At 42.1% G+C, this 20909-nt stretch overlaps 2 protein-coding genes across 2 annotated transcripts; both read left to right on the top strand.

The window, feature by feature from the left end:
* The first annotated feature begins 33 nt into the window (after positions 1–33).
* LOC109522519 (zinc finger protein with KRAB and SCAN domains 8-like) lies at positions 34–3463 on the top strand. Its single transcript, XM_019881166.1, has 2 exons — positions 34–383; positions 1796–3463. The coding sequence occupies exons 1-2, from the start codon at positions 164–166 to the stop codon at positions 2707–2709; spliced, it is 1134 nt and encodes a 377-aa protein (XP_019736725.1). The 5' UTR covers positions 34–163; the 3' UTR covers positions 2710–3463.
* Positions 3464–14810: 11347 nt separating this feature from the next.
* On the top strand, positions 14811–20593 carry LOC109522680 (adenosine receptor A1-like). Its single transcript, XM_019881445.1, has 3 exons — positions 14811–15586; positions 17491–17785; positions 18780–20593. The coding sequence occupies exons 1-3, from the start codon at positions 15210–15212 to the stop codon at positions 19170–19172; spliced, it is 1065 nt and encodes a 354-aa protein (XP_019737004.1). The 5' UTR covers positions 14811–15209; the 3' UTR covers positions 19173–20593.
* The last annotated feature ends 316 nt before the right edge of the window (positions 20594–20909 follow it).

Raw genomic sequence — 20909 nt, 5'->3', positions numbered from 1 at the left:
ACGAAACGGAAAACACACATAGACACGTTTTTTTAATTGTCACACAATACACGAAGTATTCCAACGTTACTGTGGCCAAAAGTAAACTAGACTGGAGCAGAAGGAAGAAACAATTGGCGATTGTCACGTGACCGAGCGTCTCATCTTTTTGGGTTCTTTTTGGATGGTGGAGAGCGAGCCATTCTCCGCGAAGCACAGGACGATGACCAAACTGCAGTTTTTGAACGTCTTCTTGACCGAGCGGCTCATGCTTGCTGCGCAAGAGATCTACAAGTCTGTGGAGGACACAATTTTGGAGTACCAGGAGGAAATAGCCATCAGAGAGCGGGAGAACGACCATCTGAGACGCAGGCTGCGAGATGCTGGGATTGAAATATGGCCAGGTTAGCGCCACTAAACGCTAACATTTGCACGGTTCCTTTCTTAATCCAAGTACTTGAGGGGTTTAACGTTGGGCGCTAGGTGTAGCAGAAAAAAATAATAGCACCCACAAAATAAACACAAGCACTGAGTCAACAGGAGATAGTTGATGTTAGCAGCAGCAGCAGCAGCTGCTGCTGTTGTTGTTGTAGGAGAGCGGCTAGCGCTTTAGCAACATTTGTTCTTGAGTGAACTTGCTAGCCAGTCCAAACCTATTTACATTTTAACACTTTTCTGTTGCATTTGTCATTTCACTAATGCTTTTTTTTTTTTTTTTGCGTGGAAGAGCTACTTAACTCTAGGTAGACCCAACACATTTCCCATACTGTGTACGGCAAGTACCAGTATAACTTCGAGTCTCCATTTTCAGCACACTAATAAGAGTGTTATAGTGACAAGAACAAAACTGTGTGATGGGATGTTTATATAACTGTAATCATGAGGAGGTGGAACCCCTGTTTTTTCAGAAGGTGGACCGAGTTTTGTGTTTGTTGTGCAGGTAATCGAAAGACAACTGCAACAGACCAGTTGTGATCGATTCAATGCCTCGAGAATACAAGGACCTGGATGAATGAGAATATTCTGAGGCATGAAATTAAAAGAGATCCCTAACCATAAATTGTTGTGGGGGGTCACCCTAAAGCTTCCAAATTTCCATACATGAGGTCCTTGGGTTATGATGGAGTCAGAATTACAAGTACATTAAATAATTGTTTGAAAAACACTCCTGAATTTCTTGGCAGTAAGTATAAAGCAATCAAATGAAAAACAGATAGGTACAGTGGTTAAAGGGCATTTGTCTTCTTGTGCTGCATATTACTAAGCGTGCTATTCATAACCTCGAAATGTCTAATGTCTGGACCATTGTAAAGCAATGAGTGTAACATGTTCTTAAATCAATGCACAATATGTTGGTAATCATTTTTTTTGTTTATGCAGTCTCTAATTTTTTTCTGTAGCACATCAGGTTTTCATAACAATAATAACAGTAATAGTAATAATCAAATATGTAATAAAGTAATGTATTTAGTAATATTTCTTATGAATCGAAGGTTAGGTTCAGCAACAGGTGGAACATTTTTCTGAAATGTCATAGCTGTGAATTACAACACATGGTAAAATCCATGTGTGTGGTCAAGCCTAAAAACAAAAAAATGAAAATACAATATCTCAATAACCTGATGTGCCAGAAAAAAAGGAAATGCATTTTTTTTTTTTAAATCAGCATGAAAAATATGTTAGGGACATATAAAGATTAAAATTGGCTGTTGACCACTGCAATCAGTTCCGACACTTAATAATCAATTTTATCGATTCATTGAGTTTGCTTTAGTATAATTTGATTAGCTCGGGGCTCTGCTGATTGTGTTCTCAGACCGTCCATCAATGGCGTTGCTCGAAGAGGAGGATGCTGAGCATCCGCGACGCGAGTGGAGTCCTAGCATGGGGCATGAAGAGCGTATTCCAATCCAAGTCAAGGATAAACGAGATCTCCCGGCCAACCAAGGAGAGCTCCGTGGCCATGGCTCTTGCAACGCTTCAGAAAACATGTTCTCACCCGCGCATGTCGCAAATGAGTATGTGCAGGATGGCCCTCACACATCTGCCTTGCCCCAGAGTCAAGGTATGGAGAACAGAGAGCGGGATCCTGACTCTCGGGGCTCCATGAGGCACGTGAAGGCGGAGAGTGGAGGCTGCCACCGGGGCTCCGTTTCCTCCAATAACAGCGGACAGCCCCTTGCGCCGGTCAACCCAAACTGCACCAATGAGAACAACATTGATATCATAGGGGTGGAAAATGGAGGGCAGATGGTTGGCGCCAAAGGAAACGGACCTGTGGCAAACAGGGGACCAGCCTCTCACATGCGCAACCAAGGAGCCAACGCAGTGGAGTGCCCACATCAGAAATCCCCCCTACAAGGCCACATGTCATCCTTCTCCTGCAAGGTTTGCGGTGAGGCGTTCAGTCACGTCGGCCACTTGCACGTGCACGTGCAGGTGCACACACGGGAGAAACCTTACCGCTGCGGCGTTTGCGGGAAGTGCTGCAGCTCCGCAGGCCGACTACAGGAGCACCAGCGCAGCCACACTGGGGAAAAACCCTTCCGCTGCCAGATCTGTGGCAAGGGCTTTACCCAAATGGCTCACCTCAAAGTGCACATGAGGATCCACACGGGGGAGAAGCCGTACAGCTGCCCCGTGTGCGGCAAGTGCTTCAGCCGCTCTGACAAAATCAAAAGGCATCTCCAGACACACACCCGAGAGGGGACCTATTTTTCAGGACAATGATGTAATGGTGCTGCTGAATTTTTGAATCAGATTCATGTGATTTTTTTTCTTGTTATTTTTTTACGAAAATGATTGCTGCCTGTTAGTAAGACCTTTGTACTGATTTAAAACTTGGAAATATGTAAATGTCTTTTAAAAAAAAAAAAAACTTCTTCATTCCATGTTCCCTTTTAAAAAAAAATCAGGTTCCTACATTTGACATTTACGTTACATTATGTCATATTAATAGTACCAGACTTTGATTTAATGCCTCAACCTTTAAATACTCACGTCCGATCACTGTGTAAATTGTGGGTCGCGATCCACTTCTCTGTAGTAAAACATATTCGCCACTTGGGGGCGCTCTTATTTCAATGAAGGATCAGATCAACTTCATCAACGGTCATCTTTTGTTCTTGTTTGACAGTTGAATTAGAACAATATCCAAGTTGTGACATCTGCTCCCTGGCTAACCAAATTAGTTTGTACCTTTTCTACAGTGACAGTTACAAATGTAAAAGCCCGAATGAGCTCCAGTTCATTCCATTTGACAAGAAGTGGAGGGTTAGCGTGTTGCTTGTGCTGCTGCACTTTCAACACGTCGAATCGTTTTTAGCCTGCAGTGAGATGCCTCATCCGGTCACTTGTCAAAGCCAAGGCAGGAAACGAATCCAGGAATTTCAGTGACAAGAGGCCCCTAGACTCTCAGTTTTGTGGGTGATTTGAATTCCAGTATTTATTTGCTGCCAATAAAGAGAAATGTCATCTTTTTCAATCTCTGAGTCTATTTACCACAGATGATCTGCATTTATCTGTTTGTGACTTTGGTAAAACATGATTTCTTAATCTGTAAATCTCAAATTTGACAGGACCCAAGAATAAACTACCTTAGGTGGAGCTCTAAATTGAATAATTGACAATAAAGTAAAAATGTTCACTTTTTTGGGGGGCTTGAATTTCAAAATTATCCATCCATCCAGTTTCCGATCCGCTTAACCTCACAAGGGGGGCGTGCACAGAGACGCAAAAAGAAACCAGAGTACCCGGAGAAAACCCACGCAGAACATGCAAACTCCACACAGGGAGGCCAGAGCTGGGATTGAACCTGGTACCTCTGCACTGTGAGGTCGACGCGCCAAACTGGGCTGCTTCAAAATGATAATTTAAAAATAAATGTATTGTTTTTAACGGGTTGTTTGGGAGACGCATCATTTTGAATTTATTTTGAACACCCACTCAAGTTATCAAATATGGCTGCTTGCCCTCCAAAGGTCTGCACGTGGCTGCTGCATCTTCCATATTTTATTTTAGCCTTATCATTCAGAAAAGGTCAAAGCCTGTGTTGTTGGAAAGAGATGCTAGTTTGCACTAATTAAACTTGTCATGTCGACTAATTGCAACATTAATCTCCAGTAAAGTATTGTGAGTGTGACATAAAATAATTAAGTGTTTAATGGGATGACACAACTCAGAACAAGTAGCATCAAAACACCCCTCGTTTTGGCTTCCCCTTTGGCTACAGAAAAGAGGAAATTCTTGGGTTATGCGTGTGTGTGTGTGTGTGTGTGTGTGTGTGTGTGTGTGTGTGTGTGTTAATTCCAAGGAACCTTATCCACTGCTCTGAAGTAATAAAAACATCTTACTCCCACTCGCTTTCCTGTATCTCTCCTCATCTGTCACATCCCTGCTCTGCACCATGCACTCACGAACTAACCTCTAACTAACCGGCACCTCCTGCCTTCATATTTTTTTAATGACAATGACATCAGCTTATGTAGCTCCTTACCATGTCATGTCATATGATTGATCTTCTACAAGGAAACGTTTTAAAAAAATGTTTTGCACCTACTTGCTGTTTGAAACAGCGGTGTGCACTATTTGCCTTTGAAAAATTCTCATGAAAAAGAAAGAAAGAAAAGGGGGGGAAAGTAAATGTCGTCTGAGACTCTTCATGTGCAGCTCCAAACAGTCGGCGCTTACATTTATTACGTTGCTGTACAGCCAAAATACACTAATAAATTGTGTCCCAACTTGCCCCAATTTTATTGCTCAAATTCACTCCATGGGTAAGCTAATGCTAGCTACAGAACACAGATTGGCTGCTTGTATTTTCTCACTGTTGTAAGAAATGAAAAACTATGTCCTTTGGTCTTTACACAAACTTTACGAACCCCAATGTGTACTCTGGCCGATACTTTGATGTAACATGATTAAAAAAAAAACAAAAAAAAAAACGGGGAGGAGAATGAGAGTGAAAGAGAGGGAAGGCAAATGGGAAGTCTCGGTTGGAGTCTTGGTTCAGTGGGCACAGAGTTTAGTGGCCCTCATTAGGACAGAAGCTTCATAAAAGAGCATGCTCACTAACAAGCTTGCAGCTTTGACCCAAGCGAGGCGACAAGGTTCACTGCAGCGCGAGGGCTTGGATGAATTTCCAACGGTTTGGATTTTGTTCTCTACGGGGCCTCCTCTCTTGTTTCCTTCCTAGAAATCATCGGGGATTATCATGAATAAAACAAAGCATACAAGAACATTTACCTTACGCTCTTTGCCCTATTTTTTTTTTTAGACAGGTGCATATCCGCTCAGGCACGTCTTCACTTTCATGCAAGTCCTAGTTTATCATGTTTGGGATTTTGACACAACGCGCTGGGCCTTGCTAGGTGATCCGGCCACCCGAGGGCGTTTTCTATAACGCACCTTCGGCGAACGTAACTGAAAGTAGACACGGCCTTGGAATAGGTGGACTCCTTGTAGGAGATGGGCGCACGCTATGTACGTTTATAAGGAACTGCAAGATCAGAACTTGCGGATGATGTAAAGTTGGCCGCATTAAAGTGGTCACTTGGAGAAGGCCTTGCACCAACTATCATGCATCTGTGTGTGAATTTGATTGTAGATCTGCTGTTATTTGACGAAACAGTCAAGCTGACATACACAAAATTGATTGTCACATGTCTTTTGAGTTCTTCATCGCTATGTAGAGCATACATGAAAAAATACCGGAATCTTTGAAAAGGTTGCATGAAACCTGGTTTTGATATGTCAGGGTTAGATCTTTTGTATGGCCAAACCTCTTTTGTTGCTGTGAAGCTCCCTACTGCCGTTTTGCCTTTATAAAGACATTATCTCTCGTGGCCGTAAAATGTATAACTGCTGGAAGGCATCACGTGACATAATTCTTTCTCTCTTTTTGGGATCTTTTAAGAACTCTCTCTCTCTGTCTCTGTCTCTCTCTCTCTAGTCTAATGCGAAATAACCTAATAAGGCACATTACAGTGAAGCTTAAGGGGTTGTGTGACAGCAGCACGGTTAATGTCAAAAATGCACTTAGCTTATCAGCTGTTGGCCAGCGCTCAAAGTGACATTTCGTTGATGACATTTCGGTGTGTCCTTTAAACAATACCAGGAAGACCCATTCTACGGTTACAGAAGTGATGGAAAAACTGCCGCGTCTCGCATTGGGATTCCGCGTCGTTGTTTTAGGTGCCGATTTAATTGGAATCAACACGCATAGCAGGTAACGAAAATGTAGGAACGGGCACCCAGCAAAGGACATTTGGTACGTCGAGGTCAGTCAAGCAGCCAGGAGGAATTCTGTTGTGTTAAAGTGCTGCTGCAGGCTGCATCACAATAAGCTTCAGAGCTTGGCTGGCCGGAGTGGATAAGCGAGAAAGGGAGAGGAAGAGGAAATTGGAAAAAATAAGGGCAGGTAAGAGAAGCATTAAAAAAAAAAAAAAAAAAAGAAAAAAAGTAAACCAACTTAATATCGAATTGTTCAATCTCAGTCTGAATTTAATTCATCCTTTTAGCTACGGAAAACACATAGGACCCGAAAAAAAAACTGGTGAAAAATACAGTAACTTAAACGCTCATTTCTGAATGGCACTGTTTTCAGTCTTTGCACGTTTTCAGCTGTTACCTTCAAAGAAATCTGTGGTTTGAACTTGACTTGAATGGCATTGACAGATTGTTGGCCGAGCCACACTGTACACTGCAGCCACGATGGAGTTGAGTGAAATTCCATTCTCATCATATTTTTCCTCAGTGCAATTGTTCTATGGTAGCATGACACAGCATGACTGGCAAAGAAAAAAAAAGTATTTCTATCATTTGTCACGTTTGCAAATTCAAATTATGATCGTCCTTAAAATGACGTCTCAGTAAGTGCTCACTCGAACAAAATGGCAGCAATTTCTTTCGGTTTAAATGTGCATTTTCCAGTCTCCAAACGTAACGCAGTCCTTTGTCTTACATTTCATTCCTCTGGCGCTCGAAAATGAGTCTGGCTGCTTTCCGCCTGCGGAACCATGAAAAAAAGATTCACTTTGAACTTCCAAGTCATTTCCTGAACCTCTGCAGGCATCTGAAACGCCGCAATCCCATTTTATGCAATGTTGACTTGCTCAGCCGCGGTAAAGTATGACAAATATTTCCATGTTATGTGACATATCCCCGCAGTCGTGTTATGAGCGTGAAATGGCAATTTACGGCTGGTTTGAAATGAACGTGAGTGGGCTAAGGGATTGAAAATTGAAGTCTTTACAATTATGAAAAAAAAAGTAGGCTGTATTATGAATTTACAACTATCAAAGAAAAAGAGCAATATAATGGCAAAGCAACCCCCTTTTTTAAATGGAGACTAATGTGCTGTCATGACCGTGTTTCATAACCTTCATTGAACCAAGGCACATATTTGACATGGGGGGTGGGGGTGGGGGGGCTCAGAGCATACTACTTAGCAAAACAATTAACAAAAAGTGATTACACCTAATAATTATTTACCTCCTGGCATACAATGGAAGAACATTTGATTGTGGCTACGTCATAGATAAATGAACAAAATCATTTTTTAAGAAGAAAAATAAAAACGGACATAACCTTCACGTGGCACACTCATGGCACGCTGGTTGGGAATCACCTTTAGCCAATCAAGTTGAAATAAAATCCATCCATCCATCCATTTTCTGATCCACTTATCCTCACAAGGGTCGTGGGCGTGCTGGAGCCTACCCCAGCCGTCTTCGGGCAGTAAGCGGGGGGTTACCCCGAACCGGTTGCTAGCCAATCGCAGGGCACACAGAGACGAACAACCAACTCACACCTAGGGACAATTTAGAGCACAGGTGTCGAAGTCCGGTCCTCGAGGGCCGGTGTCCTGCATGTTTTCCATCCCTCCCTGCTGCAACACACCTGATTCAAATGATCAGGATCACTATCAGGCTCCGATAGAGAGATAGAGCTTCGTTTGGCACTGATGTGAAGCCGCTCGGACAGTGGATTCAAACGCCACGAAGCTGCTGGCACTCAGTTTTGCGTTCATACCAATACCAGCGGAGGTTTAGAACAGTAATCAAGTTAGCAATGGGCTGATAATTAACCATTTGTCCAGCCATCTGCTTCCATTGAGGATCGCCACATAGATAGACATCAACATTCATATCAGACATGGTTCCAACCTGAGTGCATCAAGATGTTTCACACCCTTTGCATTTTACAACACAGAATGCATAGCAGAAATATCAACATTATATCCAGACACCACAAGAGCAAGGGTAATGAAGCCCAGACGGTTGCAACTGATTGGCCTGAAACATTTTACCTTCATAATCACCCATGCGCAGGTGGTATAATGGGCACCGTCAAAACCAAGTAATGTTGTTTTTCTTCCATTAAATCACAATTATTGGTGACGAGGGAGCTGGCTGGTAAATTAACCGTGCCTCCTCAAAGCCACAAATGGGGCGCTGACTCACAGGAACACTACTTTGCCTTCGGTACATGATTTCGGCAGGTGCTGTTGCATGAGGCAGGATTTTTTTTTTTTTAAACTGTACACAAAAATTATTTACACTTACACATTTTAATGAGATCCAACCCGCTTTATGATCTTTACCTTTCCTGCGTCTTTCTGAAGGGCGTTTTAATATTTCAGTCAACTACACGAGAGAGTCAAAATAGATGCAGCTACCTTTAATGCAGGTTCGATTCCCAGGCATCATCGGCTCATTAGCCGCAGCCCCAAGCCCAGATAAATGGGAGGGTTGCGTCATCCAGTGAGTTACTTTCTGTGGTGACTCCTCAATCTCCTGCCTCTTACACTGCAAAATAAAATCACAATAATAGACGTTAATTTAATACCTCCCTGACAGTGTCAATCAAAAACGAAGGGCGATCGCAATAGTGGCCCGGCAGAGTAGCACTTTGTCGTGGTCGAGGCTATGAACCAACATTAGAGGCGGCTGGCCATCCGCCAAATGCTGCTTAACCATTAAACCAGACGAATAAAATTATTTGTCGCTTTAATTTAGCTAGATGACATATTTCTTACTCTCATTACAAGAGTGAGGTCATGCATCTCTGGAGGCAATACATCCTGGAGCTCTGAGATAAATATACAAGTTGACTTTTTTTTTTCAGAGTCTGAAAGTTTTCACCCTTCAACAAACTTTCTGCAGTGGAAATTAATGACTTGAATAAATGTTTCTCAGGCTGTGGTTTGTGGACCACTGGTTGGCCCCAACTGGTCAAAGAGTAAGTAACTTAGTGGGGCAATTTCTGGATTTTTTTTTTTTTTTAATTACAGCCACTGAAGGCTTTAAGTGGAAATATTTTCATGGCTGAAACATGAAGTTATGTGTGGGCATACGAAAGATAAATAAAGTAGCATTTACTCATAGTAGTGGCGTTTGACTGATATTTGATAACTTCATTTCCAATTCAGAAGGCCTTTGAGGTTGGAAACGGATTTTGAAGCCTAAGTTTATATACTTGCCCAACACTCTGTGGTACTTTGACTTCACATTGACTTTAAAGTCAGAGTTCAATCAATAATCATTCATGATGTCGTGTGACGCGTTGAAAAAACTCGCCAAGACTTCAGCTCAGTGAGCGGGAAAAAGATCCTTAAGAAGCTTGTTTGTGAAGCCATAGTGCCGCATTGCGAGGGATGGCAAAGTTGATACTCACAGAACCAGAGATGGAACTAAGTGGCCCAAGAGATAGATACATACATATACAGGTATGGTAGTTGGAGGATAAGAATGTACACCACAAAGTCAGCTGTTGCAGTGTGAATACACCTCTGAGGCACCTGTACTAATAATTCTGAACTTAGCTGTACGTCACAAAGTTTAGCGTTTAGACACAATTTCTAGTTTTTAATGTCACATGTTAAAATAGCTATCTATCTAGCTAGCTAGCTAGATAAATAGATAGATTGACAAGCAAGACTTTGGTGGGTTCCACTACATGCTTTTGATAGTGGCAATCAAAAGCAATTGAGCAAAGTGCACTGTGTACCAATCATGTACGGGAATCATCTATATTCATATCACAGACAACCACAGTGCAATTTCAAATCAGACAGTTTGGAATCTTTGTCACACCACCAGAATTCTAAATCGGCCACCTCCGCTGCAGGTGAGAAGAAGGATGCATGCGTGTGTCTCCTCTGTTTATATCCCAGATCACGCAACACTTCCGTGACCTGTCAATCAATCTCCAATGTCACGGACACAAGTAAACAAAGCAACACCAATGTGAGGAAGAAGATGAACCTCTGGTGGAACAAATGGCCTGCTTCCTAACAATACACATTGTGAAATATCCTCTAATTAAATACATAGTCTGAGATTTCTAATCAGCTATATTTTGCATTTTATCTCATCAGACTACCATAATTAAAATGGAGATTAATGATTATCTCAGCAGTAGCATTGCGAAAGTACTATGTGCATTTCTTTGAGATCATATATATATATATATGAGTGTCGCATTAAAAATGTTGGGAACACTAAATCTAAATTATAACTGAGTGCATTTTTCAAATTTTACAGGTCAAAGTAAGAGTAAGAATCTTTTTAACAACACTTAAGAACATTCTTACAACTTTGGCTTTGTCATTTTCATATTTTGGACTTTATCCTGTGAATATTGAGTAATATTTTCTTTTCGGAGCTGTTGAGCAACAAACTTAGTTATGCGTCTTGGACTAAGGTGGTGTCTAGTGGGTATAAATTCCCCCAAAACACATCCAAGTTTACATTTCTGTCCATGCAAAAATTTAAAAGAAGCCCGTGAACTCAAGGCAGCATATTATCTGAACTGGAAATTTGAGGAGCCTCGCAAAAGCAAGTTTCAACTCTCAAAGTGTTGATCTATCAGCACAAGAATGAAAATAGGCAAAAGAGATGAGGTCCAAGGAAATGACGGTAAGTAGGGGTAAATATTAGAAACTATAACTACAATGACAAATATATGTACTGTTGTAGCGTCAACCAAGGCTGGGCATTATACATTGTTGATTACATTGTGTCAAAAGTGGTAAGTGATAATGTTTTGGTGGGTTGGTGTGCAGTCACATTTTAAAAATATTAGAATACAGTCAATAAATATTTTATTTTTTAATCGCCAATGCACAGGTACATTAGCATTGCTAATAGGGTAAAGTGCACCGCTTAAAAGATTTCAACCTCTGCCATGGCACTATTTTTCAACAAAATGCATGAGTGTTTTTTTTAATGTGACATCTCTGTCGGGAGAATGGAGCAGAGAAAACAACAACTGACTGATCGTGTTTGCTTTTTTTTTATTTTTCGTGTGTGTAGAATTGTACAGCGACAAGTGGAGCAGTGACCTAGGTACAAGAAATCAATCAGTTGCACACTTAGGCAATTCCACCTTGTCGCCAGATCAATTTAGGCTGTCAAGTAATCAGTTGCATCCAGCCTATGCCAATCTTCCACCATCCCTTCAGAACCCTAGCAGGCCACAATGAATACCTTGTGATGCCTTTTACGTTAAGCAACGCTCCCGCTAGACACAAAAAAGCCTTGTTAGTGATGTACTCGACATGAGTGACAAGTTGGTTTTTGTCTACCTTGATGATATTCTGATTTTCTTCCAGTCCTCCGGCAAACACGAACAGCACGTGCGGCTGGTGCCCCGGAGGCTCTTGGAGAACAAAACTCGCTGTGAAAGCTGCAAAATTTGAGTTTCACATCTCCGAAACCCACACTCCTCAGTTACATCACCACAAAGGTGGGCGCGGTGAAAGAATTCAGCCAAGATAACTATTGTCTCTGAGAGGCCAAGACATGTCGACCACACGCTGTCGCAGTTTTATTGGAGCTTCATCAAGAATTACAGACACGCTGCTCTCACCTCCACACCACCAGTCCATTCTACCAGTCGGATGATGCAGACTCCGCCTTCAGTGACCTCAATTGATTTTCTTCAGCTCTTGCTGCAATGGCAGCACATAGGATGGTAAAATGCACACATGAGCTGCTTCTTCTTCTTCTTCAAAATGCAATGTGGATGTTTCTGTCAATTCAACAAAATTCAGTCAATTAAAAAAAAAAAAAGTATTCCCATTGCTGACTTGATCACTCCACACAGTTCTGTGCAGCCAAGATGACTTGTAAAAGTTAATATCTATCATCAGACATTTTAACAGTCATGTTGTAAATGTGTCCCTCGGTGCATTAAATCATTTTGAGGTAATACCAAACTACTCCTTTTATGTTAACATTTTTGTGAGAATTTATTTTAGCGACTTATTATGCCACTGTTTTAAGATTTATGCATTACATTCCACCTCACAAAATATCTTGGTGTTGACATCTTTTGACCTCTGCAGACACTATTCCCTTTTCCAGCTGAATTTATACATCTACCGGTTAATTACACCTCATTAGGAAACATTGCATCCAATGAGATTCTATAATATTTTTGTACAGTCAGGAGAGTATTAATCCAGCAAAATGTTTATTACTGGCGTTGTAGTCCATGTTGGTCACCACAGCCGTTCCCCTAAATTGGGTAACCAACAGTTACAGTATCTACCGCAGTAAGCTACAGTACAACCATTAAAAAAACCAAACATTTAGGACGGTGCAGGTGCACCTAATATTGTGGCTTGGGACTGTAGTATTTTAAAACCAAACATTCGGCTGAGCTCACAAGGTTGGCTAGTTTGCTCTTCCCTGAGGAGATGTGCAGTTCACATTAAGGAACATGGCGCATTTTATCTTCACTCACGTTCTTGTCCGGCCCGGAGGTCGGCAAATGAAGTCCTCGTAATGGTGGCTCTCCTCATCCCAGCAGGGAAAACAGTTGCCTTCATTTGCGCGGGGCTGAACAGGGTTGATGAGAAGCCTGCGCATTCTCTCTCCCCCTGAAATGATCAAGGCTCAGCAGCTGCCACACAATTTTAACACAGTCACAATGGGAAACAAGGCAAGCGGGAGATGCATTGTGTTTCATTTCATCAAACACAAGACTATTACAGTATTATCACCTAAACGCAATAAAACAAACAAATTTTACTCTTGGAAATATGAAGCTGGGATCATTAGCCCTCAATTAAGAAGACTGTTACACATGCTAAAGCGTAGATCAATCATTTACGACATTATCTAATGAAGGAATAGAAGATGGCCTTTTGATTTTGACAGCTCGTTTATCGTCTAAATCGTAGTCTCGACTAAAGTTAAAGTTGTTTCAGTAAATTTACAAATGGTGGACTGGTGATTAGCACGTCTGCCTCACAGTCAAGCCGTTTTGCGTTCACATCTCGGCTCAGGTCTTTCTGTGTGGAGTTTGCAGAGCCTTCCATTGTTTGTGTGGGTTTTCGCTCGTGATGGGAAAATGAAGCTTCAAATGTGCTTCATAAACCAGTTGTATTTTTTTTTTAATTGTCTAGCTGGCACTGTTGGTTTTAAATAAGGGGTTTAAGAAACAGCAAGTCAGTGTGTTTTCAAGCCAATGTTGAACACAAAGTGCCTTGTAGACGAGTCAAAAAATACAACTGTTTCATGAAGCAAATTTGAAGCTGCATTTTCCTATCACGAGTTTTCTCCCACTTCCCCCCACATTCCAAAACCATGCTTTTTAGGCGAACACAAGATGCAAAAAAAAAAAACCACAAACCCCCATTTCTAACTGCGCCAGTCTACCAAAATACCAAATTAAGAAAATTATACCCATGCGCAGTTAGACTGAGCCTTGTGCAATCAGTCATTGTCAATACTGTATGATTTGGATCTCATGGCAGCGGACAAGAAGCAAGTTTCTTTTCCAATGGCTCTTCTCTGACTAATTTCATCGGTTTAGTGGAAGCGGATATAATCTTGTGGGCATGAAAAAAAGTAAGTGACAAATTCCTGACAAATGATTGAGCAAATAGACACACATGAATCATTCCCAAGCACAAGGACCTTAACGATAGTCAAGGTGAGGGAAAGGAGACTCTTCATCATCTTCTACACTGACCGTAAATCTTCTCACTTGGGTATTTTGTTTTCAGGGTCTTTGGGAATCTACTCCAAATGTATTTTTGGGGTATAAACTGTAGCTAGCTAGCTCAGTGCATGTCACAATAATTGGAAATAAAAGCTGAAATTGTAATACCTTGTTCCATATTCAACTTTTTGTCTGTCTTCAATGAACCAAACATTTATTTAGTTTATGGTATGCGGTAGGAGAACCTGGAGAAAACTCCACACAGTAAGGCCAGGTTTGAAACGCAAACGCCAAACCTACTCACTATGAGGCAGACATTCTAACCCAGGGGTGTCAAACTCATTTTTGTCACGGGCCACTTTGGAGTTAGTTTTGAAATTGCTCAAGTTAACTATTTGTTTGTTAAATTAGGTTTAAAGGTCCACCCCCCCCCCCCCAACAATGGTCTTTTTTGATGAAGTTTCTCTTCACCTCTTATCTGGCTGACAGTTTCAGCTGTCACTTCAACCTTCATCGGAGCTGTCACTGCTTCCTTGTGACCTGTCTTAAGAACAGCTATTGTTTTTTTTTTTTGTTTTAAACAGGGTAACAAAATTATTGCAAAACCTCAACGTCATTTATTACGCATGACAATTTGACATTTCAGTCCAGATCTTAGCAAGGATCATGCAAGTTGACAGGCATGATTTTCTTTCACGGGTCACATAAAATGGTGTGGTGGGCCGGATCTGGCCCCCGGGCCTTGCCTTTGACACCTGTGTTCTAACCGCTCTCACATCGTACTACCCCCAAAAATTATGAATACAGTAACAACAATAATATCTTGTTAACTTGCGGTCAAGAAAAAAAAATCCTTGCCTGTCTCAATGTAACGTGACTTTGTGAATAACACAGCTCTTAAATTCCGGTCGACTATTAAGAAATGACATCACAACAAGAGATTTATCAACGATGTAGCGCAACCGTTAAAATGATTCAAGTTACAGCAGAAACCGGGTGAGCAACTGTAAAATCGCGTGCACGTGATCGCGCTTTCTTGGCGGCGCAGACAGCAAGACTTCAACTCTGTTGTGAAAGGATCTTTTGTGACTCATTCGATATCGAACCGAGGCTGCGGGAAGCACTCTCCCATTCTCCTCGCAACACCTCCTCGCAGCATGTGCAGAGCAAGTTTGGCGTGCGGTGGGTGAGCCACAGAATGACATCAAGCGGACACCTCGGCGGGACAAAGGATTTTCGGAGTCGACTTAAGTGAGTGGGAGGTGTGTTCCAAGCGCATGGGTGTTGGGGCTGCTCCACTCGTCTTCCCTACTGCGTTCCCGAACATGTCTTGGTCATGGGTCGTCTACACCGGCATGGAAGTGCTCATCGCCGTTTCGTCGGTGATCGGCAACGTGATGGTGGTGTGGGCCGTGCGCATCAACCGCTCGCTACGGGACACCACGTTTTGTTTCATCGTCTCGCTGGCTTTGGCTGACATTGCGGTCGGGGCTCTCGTCATCCCCCTCGCCATCACCATCAGCATCGGACTCGAGACTCACTTCTACAGCTGTCTGGCGGTCGCTTGCACCGTGCTCGTCCTCACGCAAAGTTCCATTCTGGCCCTTTTGGCCATCGCCATCGACCGCTATCTGAGGGTCAAAATACCCATGAGGTAGGTTGGATGCTTTATGAGTACATCTTAACAGAGCGGTAAGACGTCTTTTGTGTCCGAAGCCCCATTTCACCAGGTGATTGCATTTCCATCTCATCGCAGAGTAAAAGAACAAGGGAGGTTAATTGCAATTAATTGCCAAGGGTTGTCAGTCATCTCAGCGCCGTTTGAGCGTTGAACCCGAATGTAAAACCACACTGCAATACCTCAAGCAACTTTTAGAAATGTTAATTAAATTGGAAAAAAAAGCACAACGTGTGAACTAAAAAAAAGGAGTGCAAAAGAAACATAAATATTTACCAGGCGTCTGTTGGTGGGTGGAGGCCTGTACAGTACATACCTCAAACATTTTCATCTCAACATGAATTAATATTTTTATGTCACCGAGAGAGTGTACGCTGCAAAAGTTGATCTTAAAATCAAGGGGGAAAGGCAATGAAATAAGGAATATGGCAGTTAAAGTAAAAGGATCTGCCCTTAGAACAGGTACATTCCTGGCAAGATTTCTGACAAGTATAATCAGCCTCAATACTGCCCCCACCGATGTCTTACAGGGGAATTTTGATATATTGGTTACATTCCACATGAATAAATCCCTTATCTTAAATCTACAAAGCATTTAAACAAAGAAATATATTTTCAACATTGCATCTGCTTGCTAATGGGGGCTTCCATATTTTGGTGCTTCACTTTCGCAACAGGGTGAATTTGTGAGAATGTGACGTGTGTTTGCATGAAGAAGCATATTTTCCAACATGGAATGCAAAGCATTTTCAAATTCATGCAATTGTGAAAATGTGAATTTCAATATTATGTGCGACGTGATCGGCTGACAGTTAAAGTCAACTGGGAAAAGATCTAGGCAAAAAACAAAACAAAACAAAAAAAAAATCTAATCCACTTCAAGTTTTCCATGTTACAAAAGGCCTGCCCGGAATATCCTGACAAAGAATGCATGATTGGTCAATAGGCTCATGTTGGCTGCTTGGTGGGCTTGCATAATTTCTCAAACTGGCAATCGGCGCACACAAAAACACCAGTGGACGTCATTCCCACGACTTCAATGCAGTCTGGATTTGAAACGTAGTCTTATCTGAAATTTCCCGATTGTTAGGGTTATTGCCGCAAGGTTTGTTTGCCTTTTTCGCGCAGCATTTACAGCGGATGGAAAAAAAAATCTACACACGCCTGTTCCTGTGTCAAGTTTTGTGACAGAATAAAAGCTAAAGAAAGCATCACAAATCTTTTTTTCCACCATTAATGTGACCTATAACCCTTATAACTCAACTGAAAAATATTTCAGAAATGGCAAATTGAAATAAATCACAGAGGTAATATTGTTGCACAAGTGCGCTGTAATCTATAGCTGCAGATGTGGCTGTGTTCACACTTAACCTGATCAAACGCAGACTCATGTTAGATGGCAGTCAGCACACACCTGTCACTATTTAAAGTGCTTCTGAGAAACCTCGACGACCAAGAACTGCAGTTCCCTCCAAAATGCACAAAAAGAGGCCAAGAAGATTGGTCAGGGGGGTACACATGCGGGCAGTAGGGCACTCACACCTAGGGACAATTTAGAGTGTTCAATCAGCCGCCCATGCGTGTTTTCGGAATGTGGGAGGAAACCGGAGTACCCGGAGAAAACCCACGCAGGCACGGAGAGAACGTGCAAGCTCCACACAGGAAGGCCGAAGCCGGGATCGAACCCACAACCTCTACACTGTGAGGTCAACGTGCTAACCAGTCGCCCTCCTTATTTGCAGTTAATAATAAAATAATAATTTTGGGACAAATAAAGTTACAATGGTTGAGAAATGCAATCGCAAGGTCGACCATTTTGTCGCTTCGTAATAGTACATTGCAAGTTGGAAACACTTTGTCTTTCTCTCCCGTAACCACAGCTACAAACGAGTGGTGACCCCTCGGCGAGCCGGCTCGGCTGTGTTGCTGTGTTGGCTAGTGTCCATCTTAGTGGGCCTCACACCTATGTTCGGATGGAATAACTTACGACATCTCCGTGACAATGGCTCCCTTGTCAGTGATGACCTCGTGGTGAAGTGTCAGTTTGAGACGGTCATCTGCATGGATTACATGGTCTATTTCAACTTCTTCGGCTGGGTGCTGCCGCCTCTCCTCCTCATGCTCCTCATCTACGTGGAGATTTTCTACATGATTCATAAACAGCTCAATAAGAAGGTGAGACCGTCTAGTGCACTGAAATCTCCCACAATGCAATACTACAGCCAAGAGTACCCGTAATTCGTGGCCCACTTAAACCTAAAATGGGAGGAGATAAGAAGTAGCCCATTTGTGAAGCGAGGCACAAAAAGTCATGTTTATGAGCACGTTTGACAAATCTACAGCCAAGAGTACCCGTAATTCGTGGCCCACTTTAACCTAAAATGGGAGGAGAGAGAGAAGTAGCCCATTTGCGAAGCGAGGCACAAAAGTCATGTTTATAAGCACGTGTGACAAATGACCTCGCCTCTTCTTTTTGTTGTGTAATTGTGAATTGTTGGTCAAAACGCGATCCACATTTCTTTTCGTTTCAGGGCTACATTCAGAAAAACGGAAGGACGCAAGGGCAACTTTAAATGTATCTGTCTAAAATCAATCGAGCAAGCAATTATATCTGGTTTATTTTCAAGTGAATTTGATAAACTGCCGCATAACAGCTTTTTGTTGACGTTCATAAGGTAACTAGTGAAGGATTTCTCAAGATTTCGGTGTGGATAAAAGGCACAGTCTCTTGAGGATCGATCATGTGACAAGTTCAAATGTCAGACCTTGACACAAAGCATCAAGTGGAAGAAACTATTTTGCTTCTAAAGTTGAATGGTCTAAGTTCACCAAAATGTTTTGAAGAGAAATTGGTATTTGAGTCCTAATAATACAAATAATAATTTAATTATATCTTCGCATTTCTCGATAAGCTCAACAGTATGACAACCAATTTATTAGTCGTAGTGGCACTTATTTTTCAACACATTCCCTTCACACTCTTACCACCTCCAAACTTTTTTTTTTTTTAAACTAGCCTTGGTTGTATCAAATTTCCTTTTTAGTATACGCCGCGGGCCGTTGAGAAAGAAATGGTGGCCCACAAATGACCCCCAGGACATAGATTGGACCCCTACAGTGTATATAGAGTCCATATATGCTAATATTTTGCTTCTTTGTCTCTGTGCAGGTAACAGTGAGCCACGCAGACCCGAGTCGTTACTTCGGCAAGGAGCTCAAGCTTGCCAAGTCCTTGGCTCTTGTCCTTTTACTCTTCGCTGTGAGCTGGCTTCCCCTTCACATCCACAACTGCATCACACTTTTTTGCCCCAAGTGTGACAAACCACCGAGCCTCATTTTCATCGCCATCCTCCTAACCCACGCCAACTCGGCTGTCAATCCCATCGTGTACGCTTTCCGCATTAAGAAATTCCGCTCGGCCTTCTGGAAAATTTGGAATCGGTACGTCCTTTGTCGAGCACCAATTGGTCAGCTGCCTCAAAAAGGGAGTCAGAGAATACAGAACGCCACGAGGAGGCTGAGGCACAATGATGACGACGACGATGATGATGACGATGTGTGAAACTGAGCCGGTGCACTGTAACATCCGGGATTTTGGATTTTTTTTTTCTCTCTCCAAAATTCAAGGGATTACATTTTGGCCCTTATTTAAAGGATTTCTGATGGATTAAAACTACAGAGGATCTATTCCATCCACAGTGCTACATATGGGGATAAACCTAGAAATCTGACTGACTCAGACAGGAATGTTTTTGTTTATGTCTCAACAAGCACCACAATTTGGTGATGTCACACGGGATAAGGGGCTTACCGTCAATGTGAATGACTCTGTACAAAAAAATAATAATAGTACATTATTTTACACACTTCCTAGTTCCCAAGATGTGTTTTTTTTTCCCAACAGTTAAACGGTTGAGCCACAATTATGTGAACAGCAGGAATGTGCCACTGGCTGGACAGACATGTCACAAAATTGTGACTTCTAAGCAGATGCTTTGAGAAGGACAATAATGAAGGAAAGCTGCAAACGTGGATGCTAAATGGTGCACTTGGAGTTTGGCAAACTGTGGCCGGGTTGGAACGACGCAGTTGCCCGTCAGTCACATGCAGGATGTTACATGCTTTTACAGGTGTGGAGGTTATACGGGAGCACATGGGGTATTGATTTGTTTATCTGTGACTTCAAATGCCATCTTTATCGTCCAAGCCTAAAACTTCAATGAATCTCCTCGATACACTACAACTATTGCTGTGAGAAATACCAAGCTACCGTCTCCTCAAGAAGAGCTTCGATTTTAGGACTTTTAGTCTGCGCTCATCTTGTGTGACGGAGCAGATTGGACTCATCTCAACCAATGTGAAGTTGTGAGAGTATATGCGTGATGGAAGTACACGAAGCTGGGCTCAAACTGATTCAGATACTGGCTTCATTTTGTTTTTCTGGCTGGAAATGAGACAAGGAATTAGCGAAAGACTGTCAGGTGTTAGATAAGATATATTTTCATTGTCGCATTTTGAAGGTGATTCACATCTTAATAATATCTTTTGGACGATGACGATAGATCCTGATTACTGCATGATCTACAGATTTATCATCAGCTATGCATTGAGAACTTTGGATTCCTTTCTTGAGAATGAATGGAAAACATGTTGTACTATACTCTTAAGAAAAATAGTAATAACGCATTCCAACTGTGTGCCACATCTGTCGTCGAAAAGATACCAGTTCACTGTCAGTGTGGCACTGTGTATGCAGTAAAATCACAAGTTCAACTCAAAATTTGGCCAGAATACGAATCAGTTGTGGTGTAACTGTGTATTATTCTATTGGAATGTTATTTATTTGTGGAAAGAGTGGTACATCATAATACAACTATACCAGCCAATAACGGATTTGTACAAATAACCCCTCCACCATAGTTACACTTCAGCCTTATCATGCAGTAGTTGCAGCTGACTCAATAAACACCCTTGGACACCGTATAAGCCAATGCATTTTTGTTTTCCGAATGATGACTGTATACCTCTCAAGACAAATTCAAAGTGCTCTCTCTGCAGTTTTTGATCATTCGGTGCAGCAAAGCGTACATACAGTACTGTCAGTGGCGGACGCTGGTCTGTCAAGGAGGGGAAGCTCAATTTCGGCCGACATCATTAAATATGTCCATTTATTTAAATGTGAATTCTGTTCTCCGTCCCTTTGCAAGAAAATGATCTGTGACCCTGTCATACCAATAAGGTGTCTTTTCCAGGGACTTAACTAGTGTCCTCTCTATGGCCAGCAGAGCTAGGCTGCTTA

This window comes from Hippocampus comes, unplaced genomic scaffold (assembly GCF_001891065.2).
Source record: "Hippocampus comes isolate QL1 unplaced genomic scaffold, H_comes_QL1_v1.1 scaffold68, whole genome shotgun sequence".
Taxonomy (NCBI): Eukaryota; Metazoa; Chordata; class Actinopteri; order Syngnathiformes; family Syngnathidae; genus Hippocampus; species Hippocampus comes.
The sequence above is the reverse complement of the archived record's forward strand: the minus strand, read 5'-3'. Positions and strand labels throughout refer to the sequence as shown.